Raw genomic sequence first — 22,373 nt, 5'->3', positions numbered from 1 at the left:
ATTAATCGTCCATTTTGATTAATCGACCTCTAGTGTCTATGTAATTCTGTGATTGATGAAGTAAGTTAGTAAATAAATAATTAAGCCAATTTGTATATCGCTGATTCATGATCTATATTAGGGTTCGTGCAGATATCCAAGGGTTTGCGACATTCCGAATATGACTGAGGTAATAATACAATAAGTGACTGTAATCGATAAGATATGAAAATATCTGAAGTTATATTCGGGAAATTTAAACTCTATAAACAACATTTTCCGTGGTGCCCTTACTTCCTAGTTAATTAAAGTTACATGACTATTTTAATTGCGAAATTAAATTACATAGAGAATTTATTTGATAATATACAGTCTTCAACATTTAATGATAGTCTATGCTACGACAGTAGTCATTTAGGCAGGTTACCTTGGGGTTCTTGGGTTCTATGGTGGTCTGCTTGAAATATGTTGGTATTACAGACTCGGTCAGGGACAGATTGAAAATGTCAGTGAAGACACTTGCCAGTTGGTCAGCGCAGGCTCGGAGTAAATGTCCTTGTAATCCGTCTGGCCCTGCGGCCTTGTGGACTTGTTTACTCACATAGGCTATGGAGAGCGTGATCACACAGTTGCCTGGAACAGCTTATGCTCTCATGCATGCTTCAGTGTTGCTTGCCTTATAGCGAGCATAGAAGTTATTTAGCTCGTCTGGTAGACTCGTGTCATTGGACAGCTCTCGGCTCTGCTTCACTTTGAAGTCCGTAATAGTTTGCAAGCCCTGCCACATCCGACGTGCATCGGAGCCGGTGTAGTACGATTCGATCTGTATTGACACTTTGCCTGTTTGATGGTTCGTCGGAGGGTATAGCGGGATTTCTTATAAGCTTCCGGGTTAGAGTCCCCTCCTTGAAAGCGACAGCTCTACCCTTTAGCTCAGTGCAGATGTTGCCAGTAAACCATGGCTTCTGGTTGGCGTATGTACGTACGGTCACTGTGGGGACGAAGTCATCGATGCACTTATTGATGAAGCCAGTGACTGATGTGATGTCCTCCTCAATGCCGTCGGAAGAATCCCGGAACATATTCCAGTCTGTGCTAGCAAAACAGTCCGGTAGCTTAGCATCTGCGTCATATGACCACTTCCTTATTGAGCGAGTCACTGGTACTTTCTGCTTTAGTTTTTGCTTGAAAGCAGGAATCAGGAGGATATAGTTTTAGTCAGGTTTGCCAAAAGGAGAGTGAGGGAGAGCTTTGTACGCATCCCTGTGTGTGGAGTAAAAGTGGTGTAGGGTTTGTTTGTTTTTTCCTCTGGTTGCATATTTAACATGCTGTTGGTAGAAATGAGGTAAAACAGATTTAAGTTTCCCTGCATTAAAGTCCCCGGCCACTAGGAGCGCCGTCTCTGGATTAGCATTTTCTTGTTTGATTATGGCCATTTAGTGCCAGCCTCAGTCTGTGGTGATAAATAGGCAGCTACAAAAAAATATACAGTAGGGCAAAAAAGTATTTAGTCAGCCACCAATTGTGCAAGTTCTCCCACTTAAAAAGATGAGAGAGGCCTGTAATTTTAATCATAGGTACACTTCAACTATGAGAAAAAATGAGAAAAGAAAATCACATTGTAGGATTTTTAATGAATTTATTTGCACTCCAAACTCCACTATGGCCAAGACCAAAGAGCTGTCAAAGGACACCAGAAACAAAATTGTAGACCTGCACCAGGCTGGGAAGACTGAATCTGCAATAGGTAAGCAGCTTGGTTTGAAGAAATCAACTGTGGGAGCAATTATTAGGAAATGGAAGACATACAAGACCACTGATAATCTCCCTCGATCTGGGGCTCCACGCAAGACCTCACCCCGTGGGGTCAAAATGATCACAAGAACGGTGAGCAAAAATCCCAGAACTACACAGGGGGACCTAGTGAATTACCTGCAGAGAGCTGGGACCAAAAGTAACAAAGCCTACCATCAGTAACACACTACGTGTCCCTCTGCTTAAGCCAGTACATCTTGTTTAATAGTGTGGTCTACAGCTTATCATGAGATACTCTATCTCAGGCGAGCAAAACCTAGAGACTTCCTTAATATTAGATTTTGTGCACCAGCTGTTATTTACAAATAAACACAGACAAAGACCCCTTGTTTTACCGGAGGCAGGTATTCTATCTTGTAGAACCCAGCCAGCTGTATGTTATCCATGTTGTCGTTCAGTCACTACTCTGTGAAACATAAGATATTACAGTTGTTAATGTCCCGTTGGTAGAATAGTCTTGATTTGAGTTCATTCATTTTATTATCCAATGATTGCACGTTGGCTAATAGGACTGTCGGTAGAGGGGGATTACTCACTCGCCAATGGATCCTTACAAGGCACCCCGACCTATGTCCCCAATATCTCCGTCTCTTCTTCATGCGAATGGTGGGGATTTGGGCCTTGTTGGGTGTCTGAAGTAAATCCTTTGCGTCCGACTAAAGAAAAAAATCTTCGTCCTGTACAAGGTGAGTAATCGCTGTCCTGATATTCCAAATCTCTTTTCGGTCATAAGAGACAGTGGCAGAAACATTACGTACAAAATAAGTTACAAATAACACGAAAAAACACATACAATAGCACAATTGGTAAGGAGCTCGTAAAACGGCAGCCATCACCTCCGGCGCCATCATAATAAGACTGGATTATGAGAAGTGTGTGTGTTTGTCTCTGTATCCGTGTGTGTACCACAGGAGGTTGGTGGCCCCTTAATTGGGGAGGACGGGCTCGTGGTAATGGCTGGAGCGGAATAAGTGGAATGGTATCAGATACATCAAACACATGGTTTCAGTGCGTTTGTAACCACTCCATTCCAGCCATTAATATGAGCCATCCTCCCATCTGTGTGTGTGTGTGTGTGTGTGTGTGTGTGTTAGGGCTCATAATCCAGTCTGTGTGACGGTGACATCACTGGAGCCGATCCCTGCATGGGGATTGGTTTGCTAACGCTGGCGGAAGAAATACAATCAGGCGAATGGCCTGGCTTATGAGGTCAGTCTCCACTGATAACAACCGGATCAGGTGATCAGATAGATGCTGTTTCTCCTCAACTAAGAGAAGAGAACTTCTATGACTGAGTCCCAAATGGCACCCTATCCCTGGACTCCTCTATAGTGCACTACTTTTGACCATATTACTCTGGTTTAAAAAAATATTGCTACTGAAGTATACAAGGCTACCAATAGATCAGCAAGTTTTCCATGGATGATGACTGAAAGCAATGCCCTGTTTCTGTATGCATGAAATGCATGTTTAGGGGTGGTGGTGGTGCTGAATTTTTCTCCCCGCTCTGCAGACGGCTATTTCAGTGTGCTCATACAGGAGTAGTAAAGGTCCAGCGCACTACTTATTGTGTGTATATATATATATATACAATACCAGTCAAAAGTTGGACACACCTACCCATTCAAGGGTTTTTCTTTATTTTTTACTATTTTCAACATTGTAGAATAATAGTAAAGACATTAATACTATGAAATAACATATATGGAATCATGTAGTAACCAAAAAAGTGTTAAACAAATCAAAATATATGTTATATTTGAGATTCTTCAATGTAGCCACCCTTGATGCCTTGATGACAGCTTTGCACACTCTTGGCATTCTCTCAACCAGCTTCACCTGGAATGCTTTTCCAATAGTCTTGAAGAAGTTCCCACATGCTGAGCACTTGTTGGCTGCTTTTCCTTCACTCTGCGGTTCAACTCATCCCAAACCATCTCAATTGGGTTGTAAAAAAAAACACACCAGGAAATCAGCTCCAAGTGATTGTAATTTAAGATGTCTGTTCCCAAGTATTCCCATGCATTGAGAGACACGATGTGATCGTATATAAATGTAAGCAAGGTTTGAAATTGTTTTAGTCAAACATTATATCTGTTTGGGGTTCTTGCGATCAATTTGCAATCTACAAATTATTTGTAATTATGTTCCAGAACCCCGACCATCCGCTCAAGAACAAATCGGCCCGCGGCTGAATATAGTTGATGATCCCTGACCTATGGTATGGTGTACATGAATATGATTGATTGTGTAGCGGAAGTTGTGTCAAAGGACCAGATGGCTAGAAGTCCAGAAAAACTCTGACTACATTCCAAATGGCACCCTATTCCCTTTATAGTGCACTACTTTTCACCAGGGCCCTACAAATCCTATCGTGTTTTGGGTTTTTAGGTGTCTGCAGTGTCATAAGTGTCCTATAGCATTTCAAATGTCCCTCTGACCCTACAAATTAGCCAACCCCTATAAATCTAGACACAAAAGAAAAGTCATGGGTTGTATTGCATTTATCTTGAAATCAGAAGAGAGACGTCATGGGAAACATGACCAGCCCTGGCTACAGCACCAGTGATGGATATCAGTCCACTGACTTTATCTGCTTCGTTCCAGGACCATCGCCATGGAAACGCTAGTGCAGCGGCTGGAGCAGGCCGTGATTCGTGTGGAGCAGGTGTCCGTCAACATGCAGGTGTCCAATGGCATGGCCAACGGGGAATGTAACGGGATCAACGGAGGTGAGTAGTAGAAACGTAGTGGTCCAGACTGTGACAGCAGTGTATAGCATTGGGTAGTGAGGTTCTAGGTTTAACTGGGAACACAACTTTATCCAATGAACGTTTATAAACATGGAATATTCTATGTAAAACTCGGAAAAGATACTGTGGTAAAAACTGTGGTAAAAACGGCTGACCTCTCCTCTGTGGGCATTGTTTTCTCCTTCTTCCCTCCCTTCTTCCACCTGTCTCTCCAGGTCTGTCCCAGTGTATGGAGGCCTTTGACCTGCTGCTGATTGGGCCGTTGTCAGAGTACCTGAAAAATAGCCGTGCCATAGGAGAGGATGTGGAGAAGCATGTGAGTGGAATGAATGTGTGTGTGTGATTGCATATGACTGACTATCCTTGTGTGTTTGAGTGGCTTCTTGCCAAGGCCGCAAATGGGAAATGGCTCTGTGCCATTAAGATCACAAAGTCTCCTCCTCAATCCCCAAATCCCTCAAATGTTCTCACTTACACACACACACACCAGCTGTCTTGGTTAACACACTGCCATTATATTTGGTCTTTGTCTTTATCTTAAACTGTTAGTCTACAGTAAATGAAACGAAGCAGGCGTCTTAACTGACAGAAACTCAAAGTGATGTTTGTACCAGAGCAGCAGATAAGAACACACAAAAAGATAATATGGATGATGAAAATAAGACAGTTGCCTACTCTGCCCTGCTATACTACTCTGTCCTGCTATACTACTCTGTCCTGCTATACTACTCTGTCCTGCTATACTACTCTGTCCTGCTATACTACTCTGTCCTGCTGTACTACTCTGTCCTGCTATACTACTCTGTCCTGCTATACTACTCTGTCCTGCTATACTACTCTGTCCTGCTATACTACTCTGTCCTGCTGTACTACTCTGTCCTGCTATACTACTCTGTCCTGCTGTACTACTCTGTCCTGCTATACTACTCTGTCCTGCTGTACTACTCTGTCCTGCTGTACTACTCTGTCCTGCTGTACTACTCTGTCCTGCTATACTACTCTGTCCTGCTATACTACTCTGTCCTGCTGGACTACTCTGTCCTGCTATACTACTCTGTCCTGCTGGACTACTCTGTCCTGCTATACTACTCTGTCCTACTGGACTACTCTGTCCTGCTGGACTACTCTGTCCTGCTATACTACTCTGTCCTGCTGTACTACTCTGTCCTGCTGTACTACTCTGTCCTGCTATACTACTCTGTCCTGCTGTACTACTCTGTCCTGCTGGACTACTCTGTCCTGCTATACTACTCTGTCCTGCTGTACTACTCTGTCCTGCTGTACTACTCTGTCCTGCTATACTACTCTGTCCTGCTGTACTACTCTGTCCTGCTGGACTACTTTGTCCTGCTATACTACTCTGTCCTGCTGTACTACTCTGTCCTGCTATACTACTCTGTCCTGCTGTACTACTCTGTCCTGCTATACTACTCTGTCCTGCTATACTACTCTGTCCTGCTGTACTACTCTGTCCTGCTGGACTACTCTGTCCTGCTGTACTACTCTGTCCTGCTATACTACTCTGTCCTGCTATACTACTCTGTCCTGCTGGACTACTGCTGTACTACTCTGTCCTGCTATACTACTCTGTCCTGCTGTACTACTCTGTCCTGCTGTACTACTCTGTCCTGCTATACTACTCTGTCCTGCTATACTACTCTGTCCTGCTGGACTCCTGCTGTACTACTCTGTCCTGCTGTACTACTTTGTCCTGCTATACTACTCTGTCCTGCTGTACTACTCTGTCCTGCTATACTACTCTGTCCTGCTGTACTACTCTGTCCTGCTGTACTACTCTGTCCTGCTATACTACTCTGTCCTGCTATACTACTCTGTCCTGCTGTACTACTCTGTCCTGCTGGACTACTTTGTCCTGCTGTACTACTCTGTCCTTCTATACTACTCTGTCCTGCTATACTACTCTGTCCTGCTGGACTACTGCTGTACTACTCTGTCCTGCTATACTACTCTGTCCTGCTGTACTACTCTGTCCTGCTGTACTACTCTGCCCTGCTGTACTACTCTGTCCTGCTATACTACTCTGTCCTGCTATACTACTCTGTCCTGCTGGACTACTGCTGTACTACTCTGTCCTGCTGTACTACTCTGTCCTGCTGTACTACTCTGTCCTGCTATACTACTCTGTCCTGCTATACTACTCTGTCCTGCTATACTACTCTGTCCTGCTATACTACTCTGTCCTGCTATACTACTCTGTCCTGCTGGACTACTGCTGTACTACTCTGTCCTGCTGTACTACTCTGTCCTGCTGTACTACTCTGTCCTGCTATACTACTCTGTCCTGCTATACTACTCTGTCCTGCTGTACTACTCTGTCCTGCTGTACTACTCTGTTTTCCCAGGCTGCTCTACTACTTCCATTGAGATAAACGTGGTGTTTAACTTGATTTTATGATACTGTATATGCAACTGTTGTCACCAAGCCAAATCGCAACCACATTTAAGATGAATCTTTAACACAGTGAGATTTTCTCTACCAGTGACAGTAGGGCTGGAGGGATGTTGAGAGGAGCACTTAGTGACCACTTCACTCCCCTGCCTGCTTTCTGTCAATGGGACTAGTATTATATGGAGATATGCATCCAATATGGCAGCCTGTAAGGAATTGGGTTCCATTTGGGACAGACACATGGTAGATTCTCCTTGTTTTATCTCTCAAAGAAGTTGGCTCTGGGAACCTCTGACTGTGTGGGGTCCAGGGCTTGGCCAGGGAAAACCACTCCGGCTCTCTACAGAAAACCACTCTAGATAGATGGGAGGAGTAGGAGTACTTTAAATTACAGTTTGTTTCCTGTCCCCTATAAAGCTAATGGCGGGAGTGTGTTTGAACTTTAACCCTACATTCCAATATTTAAAACGCGACACAAGGACCTTTTCCACGAAGATGTCAGGACGTTTTCCAAAGGGAGATGAGGTGTAGTTTGTGGCTAGTAATCATGTTGGCAACCACTTTGATGATTTCTCTTCAGACTCCCAAAATAAAGCCAACATTTGAACCTTGATTCATACCAGGCACTGGTAGCAAGTCCAATTGCAGAAATCCCTTTCTCAAGGGAGACATGATTTCAAATGGGAATTAAATAAGTGAGGACTTTAATATGTGGAAAAGCAGAACGACAGTGAAATAGCCTTAATATGTGGTGAAATGGGACTGGGGGATGGGGGAGGATATTCCTTCATGGGTCTTTTCTTTCGTAAAACAACATTCACTTAATCTCCTTCTCCCATCACAGTGAAATGAGGAGGAGGGGGTGTGTGGGTTAGAGGTGTTTTTTTAAGTTAGGAAAGCTCCTTTTATGGAAAAACCGGAGTTCCTCTGGAGGTTTTCCCAAACATGGGACATGCCTTGTGGGACCTGACTAATGCATTGTTACCAGCATGATGCAGTGCAGAGTGTGGCTTATAATAATCTCATATTTGACATTTTAACCTCTGTGATTGACAGGCGGAGATGGTGAACAACGCTCTGCAGCTTCAGAGAAGCTTCCTCAAAATGGCCACCACACACCAGGAGCCTGCTCCGGTAAGGATGATATGTGTAATGGCTTGGAGAACTGTCCTGAATGCAGATACCCAAAGCAAGTAAACAAATGTGTATGGATCAGGACTGTTGGCCAACTGCACTGCACTTCAACACAGTTATCCAATGTGCACTTATCTACTGTTATCTACTGTAATGTAGCCAGTGTCGCCCATTACAGTGTCCCAGTATCGCTCATTTCAGTGTCGGCCAGTTCAGTATCGCTCATTTCAGTGTCGGCCAGTTCAGTATCGCTCATTTCAGTGTCGGCCAGTTCAGTATTGCTCATTTCAGTGTCGGCCAGTTCAGTATTGCTCATTTCAGTGTCGGCCAGTTCAGTATTGCTCATTTCAGTGTCGGCCAGTTCAGTATTGCTAATTTCAGTATCACCCAGTTCAGTATTGCTCATTTCAGTATCACCCATTCCAGTGTTCCAGCAGCAGCCTTTTCCAGGCCTCTCTGTGTTTCCCAGTGCTGCTGGGCCAGTGGGTAGCCATGCGGTGCCCCGGAGCTCTGTTCACATAGGGATTAACCCCCTTTAAAAAAGAACACTAATACAACACATTCACATATGGGGAATTGAGGGGGGAAAGGGAGGGAGTACGGAGAGGAAGGGGAGGTTAACGTGATATCATCGCATTGGCTGTTTGTTTGTATTGAACCAGGAGGAGGGGGGTGGGGGGCAGAGCCCCAAGCTGAACAGGAAGTGATTAACTCATATCTCGCAGGTCATTGGTCAAGAGGCAGTGAGAAAGAATTCACCAATTGTCTGATACACAAACAAGGAGGAAGGGTTTAAGCGGAGGGAGGGGACAGAGAGGAAGGGAATAAGAGAGGAGAGGGGAGGAGATGGAGAGGCGAGGACGGTGGTGGTTGGTGGCTGCATTGACTGTTTGCTTAAAGACCCCATGCAATCTTCTAAATGTTTCAATCATCACTGTATGTCTAATAAATCACAGTGTTTATTTCATTTAAAAAAGCAAAATATTTTTTAAATAATTTATTTCCCTTAGCTGCCTTTGCCATTGAAATGCTCAGTCTGATCGTATGGGCGTGTTGATACAAATTTTTATATATATACATACACAGCCCTGATTGGCGGATAGGCTCGTCTATACTGACTAGAGCCTACCTCGCTTACCACTTCATAGTAGGAGGATACATATGCAAATAAATTTCACAGTCTTCCTCCTCTTCATCTGAAGAGGAGAGGCGAGAAGGATCATGTGTTCATAGTGAATATTTAATTAAAGAAAGTACTGAACACTGCATACAAAAACAATAAACCAATAACGACTGTGAAGCTACAAATGAGACCTGTGCTGACACAAGCATCTAGCATAGACAATCACCCACAAACAAACAGTGCAACCCAGGCTACCTAAGTATGATGCTCAATCAGAGACAACTAATGACACCTGCCTCTGATTGAGAACCATACTAGGCCGAAACATACAAATCCCCAAATCATAGAAAAACAAACATAGACTGCCCACCCAACTCACGCCCTGACCATACTAAATAAATACAAAACAAAGGAAATAAAGGTCAGAACGTGACAATAAAAGAGGATTGGTCAGAATAATCAGATCGTGATGTCATGCTGTGGGCTAAAAACTCCATCCCACCACCTCTTACACTAAAAGTGCATCAGCATCATTTTTACAATTTCAGAGTGTTATTTCGACCTCGTAGTGTGTAAATATCATTACAAAAAAACAGGAAATCAATGTGGACGTGAACTAGTGAGGAGAACTTCCTGTATCTTTACTTCAGACAGTTAAGAGCCAGCAGAGAGCCAGTAGAGCCTGAAGGGAGTGTGGAGCCTGAAGGGAGTGTGGAGCCGGTAGAGAGTCTGTAGCCTGTAGAGAACCTGTAGAGAGCCTGTAGCCTGTTAAGAGAGCCTGTAGCCTGTAGAGAGCCTGTTAAGAGAGCCTGTAGCCTGTTAAGAGAGACTGTAGAGAGCCAGTACTGATTATTTGAATCAGCTGTCCCCAGGACCGAGATTGGGAATCCCTGCTGTAGAGAGACTCTTGTCGCTGTTCTCTGAGAATTTGGGTGACGATCCACAATGGCATTGGCAGAACTGACAATCCTCAAATTGGAGAGGCATTGATTTAGCCCCCCCAAAAATATATTGTTGTCAATCAATATACCCCCAGAGAAATCTACTACAAAACCACACAGATACTGTATGGACACATTTTCACATGTACATAGTTTTATATAAACCTAAATCATTGCCTCTGGTGGAAAAGAGATTGTGACCCTGTACAGCTCTCCCATAGGGACCCCAGAGCTGCTGGTAAAACCTCTGGTTTTTCTCTCCACGGCACTGGCCCGGGGTTATGCTCCGTGGCTTTTTATGGGCATGTTCTATATTTGAGCCGCTCCGTGTATGGGTGGGTGTGTGTGTGTGTGTGTGTGTGTGTGTGTTTGAAGCTGGGTTCACCTGACCCCGTCACGGCCCATCACTCTGTCTGTGTGTGTGTGTGTGTGTGTGTGTGTGTGTGCCCACATAAAAAAAAACTACAGTTTACAATAGAATAGTATAGGACTTACTATATTATTCTGTAGTAAACTGCAGGATACTATAGAAAACTATACTACACTCTAGTATCCCTCGATCATGTGTAGTACCTACTACAGAATTTTGTAGAATACTGTAGAATTCTATACTGCACACTGTACTATCCCTTGGTCATGTGTTGTCCTTACTATAACATTTTGTAGTATATTGTAGAATACTACATATATTAAATAGTTCAGTATTATCTGCAAAAAACACTAGTAAATACTACAATAATGTCTGCAAAAACACTACAGTAATTTGTATAGTATATACTACAGTTTTTACTATAGTAATACTACAGTATTTAATTTGCATATACTCCACCCATTGCTCCTGAATGGCGCAGCGGTCTTAGGCACTGCATCTCAGTGCAAGAGGCGTCACTACAGTCCCTGGTTCGATTCCAGGCTGTATCACATACGGCCATGATTGGGAGTCCCATAGGGCAGCGCACAATTGGCCCAGCGTCATCCGGGTTTGGCCCGGGGTGGGCCGTCATTGTAAATAAGAATTTGTTCTTAACTGACTTGCCTAGTTAAATAAAGGTTAAATAAAGGTTACACATTCCCCTCTCTATTTGTGCCACCCATGAGTGAGAAACCAACATGCCAAGTATAGACCATATATTGTGTTCAGACTCCAGTCCTACCTACCTACAGGTTATGGACAATTTGGTCTTAGTATTTGCCCAGTAGGTTTCCTCAAGGAGGAAGCCCCACTTCTATGTCAAATATAATAAAACAAAAAATACCACAGTAACTACTATAGTATATACAACAGTAAAATTACAGAATTTATACTATAGTCAACTTTACTACAGTATACTACAATCATGTCCACAAAAACAGTGAATACTATAGTATGTAAATATAGTAATAGTACCGTATTTACATCATAGTATACTATAATATTTTTTCATATGGGTGTTTATCCCATATGCCTCGCCAGCCCTCTGCTCTGCTGCGAGGCTTTACCCTGTGAAATCCCACCATAGTTTTTTTCTTTGTTACTTTCACTGGGAACGTTGATATCATGTTTGCATTATAGCTCAGAGCCTGGCATGTCTGTGAATGTCAGCATATGGGATGCCAAGCCATGATATCAGATATTGTACGCTGATATGATACAGATCAAATAGCTTGATCGTACACTTTAGGTAGCCTGGCGGGAAGAAGCGTTGGGCCAGACAAGGGAGAGAGATCTCTAGCCTCAGAGATATGTAGAACTGACAGATGAATCATCACGAGGGCCGGGAGGTTTTCCTGACCACATGATTTGACCCGGCTCTGTTGACCGCCTGGGCTTATCATCATCACAGATGTATTGGAAAACTCCCTGAGTCTTATCATCACATTTCATGTAGAAGTGGTTTTCTTTTTAGAATCCTCTAGCAAGTTCTTTTCCATGGGATCTGTAGATAGTGAAAGTAAAAAGTCAGTCGACGTTGGTCCTACCTATGAAAGGACTGTCTATTTCGGGTTATGAAAATCATGTGCGTCTGATTTGGGCAAGAATTTGTTCAAAAAAGGGTCCTCTCTCTTTGCCTCTCCCTCTGACACACGAGATAGACAGTCCTTTCATACGAAAGTCGACTGACTTTTTACTTTCACTCTCTCCAGATCCCATTGAACAGTCTTATTAAAGGTGGAAAGGAGGATTATTTCATCCTCTCCACGTCTGTAAACGTTCCTTAGGAGGGGCTGTGTTTTAGTAGTCAACCCACTGATTGGATGACCTCATACACTGGATGATGTACTTTATTATGTGTTTATTGTGACAACATATCAAAACCTTAAAGCATGTTCAATCAAAATACATTTTTGTAAGAGCAAATGTATCTAACCCATAATGCAATTCAATTCGTTGCCTTAGCAACACAAGAATAATCACATCATTTCTCAAAATAAAGCTAAATAAAGAAACAGAAATGATTATACTTGTTTATCTTTCCCACAGCATATCGACAAGGCAGGGAATATTTAGTTAAATTGTCATAGCAACATCAGTTTAGATACAGGTCAAAATAAGAGAACTGTACAGCAGTATTACTAGGGAAACAATGCATTCCTTTCCCCAGTGCCTTACAAGGCCAGAGGGATCTCCTAATGAACAGAGGAATGCTGGGAGGGGAGGGAGGAAAGCGGGAAAGAAGGATGGAAGCAAGAAGGGATCTGGAAGTTCCTATTGAAAATAGGGTCCTTCTAATAAAGTCCCAGTAGCCCAGTTCTAAACTGTCATTTACATCCAGCTGGCTTGCATGGCAGGTTGCTTGTGGGCAAGGCAATCCGTTATAACCAAGGTAGCAGAACTGGAGTAACTGGACCATTGAGAGTGGTGCTCTCAGACTATTGAATGTGAGCTGCCAAGAGCACTATTACAGAGTAATTTATGGGTGTTGAGTTTTAACAGTCATTGATAAATGCTATTTTTATATTGTCAGTTACGTATATATAAAAGACACCACCTGTGATATTGTTCAGTTTTTGTTGACAAGCATTTCTTTCCTCCATCCCCCCCCCCCCCTGTATCTCTCTCCCAGATGGAGCTGGCTGACCTGCTAAAGCCTATCTCAGAGAAGATCCAGGAGATTCAGAACTTCCGGGAGCGTAACCGTGGCAGCAGCCAATTCAACCACCTATCAGCTGTCAGCGAGAGCATCCCAGCGCTGGGCTGGGTTGCTGTGGTGAGGAGAAAACGAACTGTTCACTTATCTAACCTCCTCATCACCCATTCACTCACTCACTTTGGTGGCACATAGGGCAGCGACACAGGTCTCTATTTCTGACCGTCTTGGACCATGCATCTTCTTCACTGTGTCTCCTTTTCCCTCTCCTTTGTGTTTCTAAACTACCAGTGAAAAAACTGGTTCTGTTGAATGTTGGTATAATATCCATACCATTACATTCATCAAATCCCTTCCACTCAAGCTGCTTTGAGACTGAAATTGTGGTCTGGACTCTGTCAGAACAAGTCTACTGTTTGCCAGGGAGCCACTGTTTCACACGATTTGTGTCAAACCTGTTTGAACGCTCACGTCACCACATTCTCTTTAGTCTTTGCTCGACACTAGCCAAAGATGCATGTGGCCTATCCTTTGTGTGTGTATATATGGCTTGTCGACTGTACAGTCACTGTGGTTTAATGCATTTCTGTCCAATAGGTGGTGAGTGACATAATAATATTCTCTCCATTTCTCTGTCCATATGTCATTGAATGCAGAGCAGAGCTGTCTGAATGTATATGGGGTCAGCTTTGTTTTACAATTTTTTTCTCTGGTGTCTCCATCTCTCTTCCAGAGCCAGAAGCCAGTTCCCTATGTGAAGGAGATGAATGATGCTGCCATTTTCTACACTAACAGAGTTCTGAAAGACTATAAAGACTCGTGAGTATGGCTGGTGGTGGATTACATCAACTGTTGCGGATAAGTAACTTTGCAGATTATTGTTGCTCTATCTATATCTTTCTTCCTGCTCTGTCTGTCCGTCTGTTTCTCTCTCTGTCTTCGTCCGTCTCTGTTTACATCTCACTAATTGTCATCCCCCTCTCCTCTTGTCCCTCTCTCTGTAGAGACAAGCGTCATGTGGAGTGGGTGAGATCCTACCTGTCCATCTGGACTGAGCTCCAGGCTTTCATTAAACAGCATCACACAACAGGCCTGGTCTGGAGCAAGACTGTGAGTAGCTTTCATAACATCGTTACAAAACAGTGAAACAGCAGTGTAATTATATTTTCATAGTATTGAGTTGGGAGTGAGACAATAGAAAAACATCAGTCATGTAAAGACATATCATGAACAGTTACTATGTCTTTTTATTACAGACTGTAATTTACAGTGCTTCAGGACTACAATCCTCTAGCTAACGTCCAGTGGGGCATTCCCTCTACATTCCATTATCTATTGTATGTGTTACAGCAGCAAATAGCTCCTGATCCAACCTCCTCAACCCTGCCCTGAGCACTCAGCACTTCGACATATGTTGGAGGAATAGGAACAAGGCCATGAGTTTTTCCCAAATGTGTAACCTGAGCAGAAAAAACTCAGGTCCCACTGCCTAACCTCTCAGAACTTTTATCTGACATTGGATAAATAGGACCAGGATTTTTCGTGATCAGGTCACATGGTCAGAAAACGCTCCTGGCCCTATGGATGAACTATAGCCCTGCTTGCCATACAGGTTTAAACAGACAGGAACAAGACTCAATGAATTACAGTTTGTGTCGAGACATAATAGTCTGATTATTATGGCATGTCCAATTGTTTTCATGCGCAGCAGAGCCTGACCGTGGTTTTCCGTTGCCATATTGCTGAAGCGGTTCAGGGCTTGCATCCCAAATGGCACCCTATTTCCTACATTGAGCCCATAGGGCACTGAACAAAAGTAGTGCACTATATAATATGGTGCCATTTAGGATGTACAGTAGTTCTCATGTTAATTACCACGCAGTGTATATTTCTATGTGTACTAATGCAGGCAGGCAGTTGGTGGCGTAAGGACCAGCCTGTATGAACAACTTGGTGCCTGGTATTCTGGTGGCTGCTTTATGGTTCTCAATTGTGCAATTGTAGAGTCAAACCCCCCGCCCTGTCCCATCACACACACTTCTGTTTATAAAAGTTTGCTGGGAATTCATGCTCTTCTTCTACAGATGTAGGATCTTAATTTGACCAGTTTCTCACAGCAGGAAAATAATCCTGCAGCAACTGGAAATTATTGTGTGGATTATAATTAATTAGTTGATCATTAATTAATGGACATTTTTGTAGATGTTGCTAGTGATACTAGTGGAGGTTGGTGGGAGGAGCTATAGGAGGACAGCTCATTGTAATGGTTGGAATGGAATTAATTTAACGATATCAAATCATATGGAAACCACATGTTTGATTCCATTCCTTTTATTCCATTCCAGCCATTACAATGAGCCCGTCCTCCTATAGCTCCTCTCACCAGGTTCCACTAGTTGATACATTTTTTGTTAGGGCAAATCAAGTCTGACATTTCCTGCAACATCAGGGTGAACAAATTAAGAGCCTACATCATTTCTCTTCCCCTCCTCTCTGAAAAGAAAGTCCAACTGTAGGGCAGGTTTCCAGTCAGAAATCATATCCCTGCTTCCAGTGGAAGTGAAGCGTTTATTTGTTTGGCTTTTTACGTGATAATAAAACTAAAAGTAAAACTCCTTAAACTTCACATTTAGTCTCTAAAATGTAAAGAGTTTTGAACTCAGGTCAAGGCCACTGTCTTTTTTCAGTGATATGCCAGAATCCTCTGTGTGGTCCTTTGAGGGACACAGGCTGCCACACAATTTGATGGACTGTGTGTGTGCCTGTGCACGTGTGTGTGTGTGTGTGTGTATGGAGTGAAACCCGAGAGCATGCAGTGGCTGTATGTCAGCTGTTCCTCCTGCCATTAGGTGTCAGGGTTTTGTGTGTGTGTGTGTGTGTGTGGGGAGAGGACAGGTGGTCCTCAGGGTGGACTTTAATGGAGGTTTTCTTCAAAAAAGAAAGACCCAACAAAAGCCCTGTGTCTCAGGCCCTACACACCTGCTTCAACACACCCCACGGCGTAACTTAAACTACTGGGCTTTTCTCCTAACTCTATAATCTGGCGGCTGCTGTTCAGAAGGGCAGGCACACATGCACACACTCTCACACACATATACACACACACACAGCTCTCACTTAATTTCATTGCACTCAGCTCTAATTCTTGGGCATATGTACAGCTGTTGTGGCTTGTTTGAGCATTGAAGGTGGACCATGTGTAACTATCCGCGGCAGCTGTGCAGTCTGCAGTCAGACCCCGACAGACCGACACAGAAAGAGACAGAGAGACTGTCTGCTTGTCTTTACTGGAGTTGGCAGGCAGGTGGCTTTAAATGAATCTGTTCATTAGCTTGGTAAGTAAGGCTTTCAATGAGAAAAAAGGCATCTATAGTAGAGCAGCAGGACTTAGGCCGGGATTCAATCCAACCCGCCTTAGAACCGTGTTATAGCACACCTGACATTTAAAGGAAATCTCTGATTGACCCAGCATATGCAGCGTTTACCGTGAATGCAATATCTGCGAACATTGTATTTCAAATCTGCATTGTCGGATTGAATCCCATTCTCAGTCAGAGAATTTAGATCTGCACTTGATCATCATATGCATATTACGAACAGCCCCCTGACACAGCTCCTCTTTTAGACATGATTCCTATTGGCCAGGGTTGTACAACTATGGTCCTAGAGAGCCACAGGGACAAGGTGTGAAGGCTTTTGTTTTAACCCAGCTCTTGGCTTTGGCACCTCTGCTATAAGAAACCAGTTGAATATAAATATTTGTCCTATACTCCACCTGCTGGCCAGGGGAAGAAGTACAACTGTATTTCCAGAACCCTTCTCACCATCATCTTGTCTTGATTCACAGTAACATGCCTCTCTCTCTCTCTCTCCCACAGGGTCCCATTGCGCCTCCCTCTCTGTTCACCCCTGCCCCTGGTTGTCCCTGTCCCCCTCCACCACCTCCACCCCCTGGACCCCCACCAGTCTTCACAGGCGAACCGCCCCAGGCCGACAGCACCACGGCCCAGCATTCAGCTCTCTTCGCCCAGCTGAATCAAGGAGAAGCCATCACTAAAGGTAGCCAAGCCACCGTCACCCAGGGGTTGAAGAGCTCTGATCCAACTGCAGAAGGGGGAGAGAGGGAGGGAGGGAAAAGAAGGAGGAGAAACAGAAGAAGAAAGGGAGGGAGAGTTGAAGAGGGAGGATGTGGGTTGAATCAACAGTTACAGAGTCCTGAGAGCACCACTGCCCAGCACTCAGCCCTGTTCGCCCAGCTGAACCAGGGAGCTGACATCACTAAAGGTAGCCAAGACAGGAGAGAAGACGAGGAAGAGGAGGAGAAACAGAAGGAGAAAGAGAGGGAGAATTGAAGAGAGTTGCTGTGTTTTGAGGACATAGAAATAGTCATTATATTTCTATGGTGTTTATTAATCAACAGTTAGGGTAAAATTTGTTTGATTTTGAGATCATACATTTTATTATAGATTTTTGTACTAAAACAATAACTTCTAAACAAGTGAATACAAGTAAGTACCCTCTCTCTGTCCACTAGCATTAAAGCACATCTCAAAGGACCAGATGACCCATAAGAACCCCTCCCTTCGCACCCAGGGAGGAGAGCATCATGCCTCCCCACCAAAGAGCCGAAACCCCGGAGGCTCCTCCAACAGAGCGCCTCCCCAGAAACGACCCCCTCTGCTGGAGCTGGAGGGGAAGAAATGGAGGGTGGTACGTTACCTATTATTTTGCTTTGCATGCCAGGCTTCAAATTTGTCCTATTATCTACACTCAGGGTTGGGTAGGTTACTTTGTAAATGTAATCCGTTAGTTACCTGTCCAAAATTGTAATCCGCAATGTAACTTTTGTATTACCTAAACTCTAACGTAATCTGATTACATTCAGTTACGTTTAGATGACTTTCCCCTTAAGAGACGTTAGAAGAAGACAAAAAGGTATGTTACCAACAGAATGACATCTATTGCAGGATAAAGGGTTAAGGTTTACATAGCTGGCCATAAATGAATGTTACATTTTGCTTATGGTTGGTTATGTAGGCTTCTTCTAACCCATATACTTTCTGCTACATATAATAAATACGATTAAATTATATCTTTACATTAAAATCCGAAGTCTATTAGAATTCCAGTCATTCCAATAAATGTTATACCCCTTGATCTTCAAGAACAGGATTTGGAATTACGGAAGTATAGATTATCCAAATTGTTTTACTTGAGCATGACCCCAAAACAAAGGACTTATTAGCCAGCTCTACTCTGTTGTTTATGATTTTGTTGTCATGGAAGACTGATTGGGCTCATTTAATCCGAGTTGAAAAATAAATGCTGCGCTCATGTAATGGCCTGCTTTGAGAACTACTGAAAAGTGCTATTTACATGTGAAAAATGAAGGCCATATGCTGCATTTGCGATAGGCCTATTGTTTACCTTTTTGTTGGTAACATGTTGATATCTTGATAATATACAGCTGTTTATAGGTCAAATCCACAGATAAAACCATAACAAAATGGCAACCTGCCTCTGTTTTGGTAAAAAGATGAGGGATGGGCCTGGAGAAATGTAACCACTCTCAGATGAATAGACAGAGCTATTGATGCAAAGACTGACCATCCATGATATATATACATGATTGTTTTAACCATGTTATGAGGCTATACAGGTTGTTACATTTACAATGTTTATAAACATTGGAGTAAAACAAGGTTCTCATGGAGTGTGACAGTTTAATTAAACTCATGAGGCATTTATAAATTATATTCTTCAAGACTCAATGGATATATAAGTCCAAAATTGGATGTAGCAACTACCGATTGCCACTTTTAAGTCTATCAAAAGTGTGCAAGTTTGAGCATGTGTCCATTAGGCCTATGAATTATTTATTTTTTATCAGCATGAATTACATTGAGCAATAAAAGCCCAACTTTTATTCCATAGGCTGGGATCTGCACTATGCAGCTGTTGCAAGAACACATTTTTCACTGGCTGTCCAATGGTTTCAAAAACAATGATTGATCGGCAGCTTAAACTTCTTGAATTCAACCATTATTGGGTTCAAATACACAGATTTGTGAACAGCCATCCACAACAACCACAAATAGATAAATAAGAGAGCAGCAGTGTTGTTCACGTCAATGCGCTATGTAGATATCAATAATAAGTGATATCAGTATCGCCCGTAGGTTATGTACCACTGCTGTCATCCTTATCTCCAAGCATTTATTCAAGTTGGATAATATTTGGATGCCGACAGCAGTCACACAATTGGAAGACATAGCTTTGACCATAGCCTACGAATGCCTATTCCTGCTCTTTTCCCACAATCCATCAAACACATTTGGTGTGTCATCATAGTGGTCTCTGACTTGTGGTCAGACTCGCTCAGGTGGAACAAAGTTAAACTTGCAACTTTTTTCAATGCTGATTTGAATGCCTTTGAGAAAACAGAGAAGTGTCAAAGATGTTTTTTCCGCAAACATCCTTTCTGAATTTAAAAGTAATCCCAGAAGAAATCATCTAGTTTTTCAAAAGTATCTGTAATCTGATTACAATATTTTTTGCTGGTAACGTAACGGATCACAGTTACCGTTTTTTTTGTAATCCCTTACATGTAATGGATTATATTACTCCCCAACCCTGTCTACACTGAACAAAAATTTAAACATACAACAATTTCAAAGATTTGACTGAGTTACAGTTCATATAAGGAAATCTGTCAATTGAAATAAATTCATTAGTCCCTAATCTATGCATTTCACATGACTGGGAATACAGATATGCATCTGTTGGTCACATATACCTTTAAAATAAGGTAGGGATGCGACTCCTTCGCATAGAGTTGATCAGGCTGTTGTTTGTGGTCTGTGGAACATTGTCCCACTCCTTCAATGGCTGTGTGAAGTTGCTGGATTTTGGCGGGAACTGGAACACACTGTCGTATAGGTCGATCCTGAGCATCCCAAATATGCTCAGTGGGTGACATGTCTGGTGAGTATGCAGGCATGATGAATGGCAAGACAATGGGTCTCAGGATCTCGTTACGATATCTCTATGCACTCAAATTGCCATCGATAAAATGCAATTGTGTTCGTTGTCTGTAGCTTATGCCTGCCCGCATCATAACCCCACCGCCACCATGGGGCACTCTGTTCACAACGTTGACACATTTTAAATTAAAAATTAAAAATTTGCACATTTTAGAGTGGCCTTTTATTGTCCCCAGCACAAGTTGCAACTGTGTAATGATCATGCTGTTTAATCAGCTTCTTGATATGCCACACCTCTCAGGTGGATGGATTATCTTGGCAAAGTAGAAATGCTCACTAACAAGGATGTAAACAAATTTGTGCCCATAATTCTTGAAAAATAAGCTTTATGTGCACATAAAACATTTCTGGGAACTTTTATTTCAGCTCATGAAACATGTGACCAACACTTTACATGTTTTGTTTATATTTTTGTTCAGTATAAATGGAGGACATGGAGGCCCTTAATCATTTTTTTCCTAGTGATTCAGGAAAGTTTAGGTGCCTCACAGATTCAAAGACCAAGACTGCTGTTTGTGTGACTGTATTCTTTCAGAGGCGATTGTGATGTCTGGTGCTAAACCCAATGAGGTCATCCAAAAGTGAAGGGTCAAACATGAGATGGGTCAGATGGTCACAGGTCTTGTTTGTTGTTTCACCCCACAGGAGTACTTTGACCAGGCTCATGACCTGGTTATCGAGGAGCCAGAGCTGAGACAGGTGGCCTATGTCTTCGGCTGCAGCAACTCTACTTTACAGATAAAGGGAAAGATCAACTCCATCATTGTGGGTGAGTTCAACCATCCATTGTTTTATTTGTTATAGTTCTGTTATTAAGATTTGATTATGTATATGGCAACGTCATTTGCAAAGGCATGGCCATATACTGTACAGTGGACAATTTCTTTGTTGTCTTTGACAGCATCAATCCGGTATCTCTCTCTCTCTCTCTAAACCCTCACCGATTTCATGTTTTTCTGTGATGTTCACCTCTGACAGATAACTGTAAGAAGCTTGGTCTGGTGTTTGACAACGTTGTTGGCATTGTGGAAGTCATCAACTCTAAAGACATTAAGTTGCAGGTCAGCTCAAATTTCATACATGTTCTAGAAAATAACATAATAACATATCCTCTCTGCATCTGAAGTTCAACTCCAATGTACCCGCTGTGAAGCTATAGTAGATGTAAGGTACTGACACTTTTATTTTTATATGTTATGTTGGGCCATCATTTCTTCTGGTGAGGTTACGTGGTCAGGATAAATTCCAGTCTCGTGACTAGTCATAAGATAGATGAATCTGTACTGATGCTCTGCACTACTTTTGTCCAGGTGATGGGTAGAGTTCCCACCATGTCTATCAACAAGACAGAGGGCTGCCAAGTCTACCTGAGTAAGGACGCTCTGGACTGTGAGATTATCAGCGCCAAGAGCTCTGAGATGAACATCCTGGTACCGCAGGACGATGACTATGTGAGTGTGTATGAAAGTGTGTTGAGTGTTTGCATTTCAGACTGTGTGTGTGTGTGTGTGAGAGAGAGAGAGATGAGTATAAGTATGAGACTGAGTGAGAGTGTGGCTAAGTGTGGTTTTGTTTTAAACATTGTGTGTTTAACAGAGGGAGTTCCCAGTTCCTGAGCAGTTCAAGACGGTTTGGGACGGATCCAAACTGGTGACAGAACCCACAGAGATCGCTGGCTGACCGCTGATATTTCATCGTCCTCATCTCTCTCACACCCCCACTTATTCCTCTTCCTCTCCTCCCTTTTCCCTCTGCGTCAAAGATTTCACAAACCCATATAGGCTGGCTATTACAAGTAATAAAAGGACAAACCAGACACTGTAACTGCCTAGCTAGTAGTACTGTAGGTTGATTGTAAGCCTGGTTGTATCCATTAAGATGACTTGTTATTGTTTTTTTCTCTGCACTTTGAAATGGTAGATTGTTATGGAACTGTTTGTTCAGCTTATTGGTTGCACAGCACTCTCCTCCACAAAACTACTGTACTATTCACAGAATTATGGTAGGTCTACTATTTAAACACGCAGGCAGTATTTGTCAGGTTTCGTCATGTGTAGAACTAGTTAAACTTGCAAACTAGTTAAAAAGTTGCATTCAAATTTGGAAT

General features: G+C 42.8%; 1 protein-coding gene across 3 annotated transcripts in view; it reads left to right on the top strand.

Moving 5' to 3' along the window:
* Positions 1 to 22,143, top strand: part of cap2 (cyclase associated actin cytoskeleton regulatory protein 2) — a 31,938-nt gene extending 9,795 nt beyond the window's left edge. For 2 of the 3 annotated variants that reach the window (XM_021559940.2, XM_036971441.1), the window contains exons 2-13: positions 4,402 to 4,526; positions 4,763 to 4,863; positions 8,014 to 8,091; positions 13,200 to 13,343; positions 13,957 to 14,042; positions 14,228 to 14,333; positions 17,102 to 17,282; positions 17,758 to 17,933; positions 20,912 to 21,035; positions 21,245 to 21,327; positions 21,577 to 21,717; positions 21,863 to 22,143. In XM_021559940.2, coding sequence (XP_021415615.1) covers positions 4,412 to 4,526; positions 4,763 to 4,863; positions 8,014 to 8,091; positions 13,200 to 13,343; positions 13,957 to 14,042; positions 14,228 to 14,333; positions 17,102 to 17,282; positions 17,758 to 17,933; positions 20,912 to 21,035; positions 21,245 to 21,327; positions 21,577 to 21,717; positions 21,863 to 21,946 — 1,419 coding nt within the window. In that variant the 5' untranslated portion in view covers positions 4,402 to 4,411 and the 3' untranslated portion in view covers positions 21,947 to 22,143. Of the gene's footprint in view, positions 1 to 3,947; positions 4,016 to 4,401; positions 4,527 to 4,762; positions 4,864 to 8,013; positions 8,092 to 13,199; positions 13,344 to 13,956; positions 14,043 to 14,227; positions 14,334 to 17,101; positions 17,283 to 17,757; positions 17,934 to 20,911; positions 21,036 to 21,244; positions 21,328 to 21,576; positions 21,718 to 21,862 lie in introns of all 3 variants that reach the window. The other variant, XM_036971440.1, reaches the window with a different exon arrangement.
* Positions 22,144 to 22,373: the final 230 nt, after the last annotated feature.

This window comes from Oncorhynchus mykiss, chromosome 32, assembly GCF_013265735.2.
Source record: "Oncorhynchus mykiss isolate Arlee chromosome 32, USDA_OmykA_1.1, whole genome shotgun sequence".
Classification (NCBI taxonomy): domain Eukaryota; kingdom Metazoa; phylum Chordata; class Actinopteri; order Salmoniformes; family Salmonidae; genus Oncorhynchus; species Oncorhynchus mykiss.
This window is presented reverse-complemented; position numbering and strand designations above follow the sequence as displayed.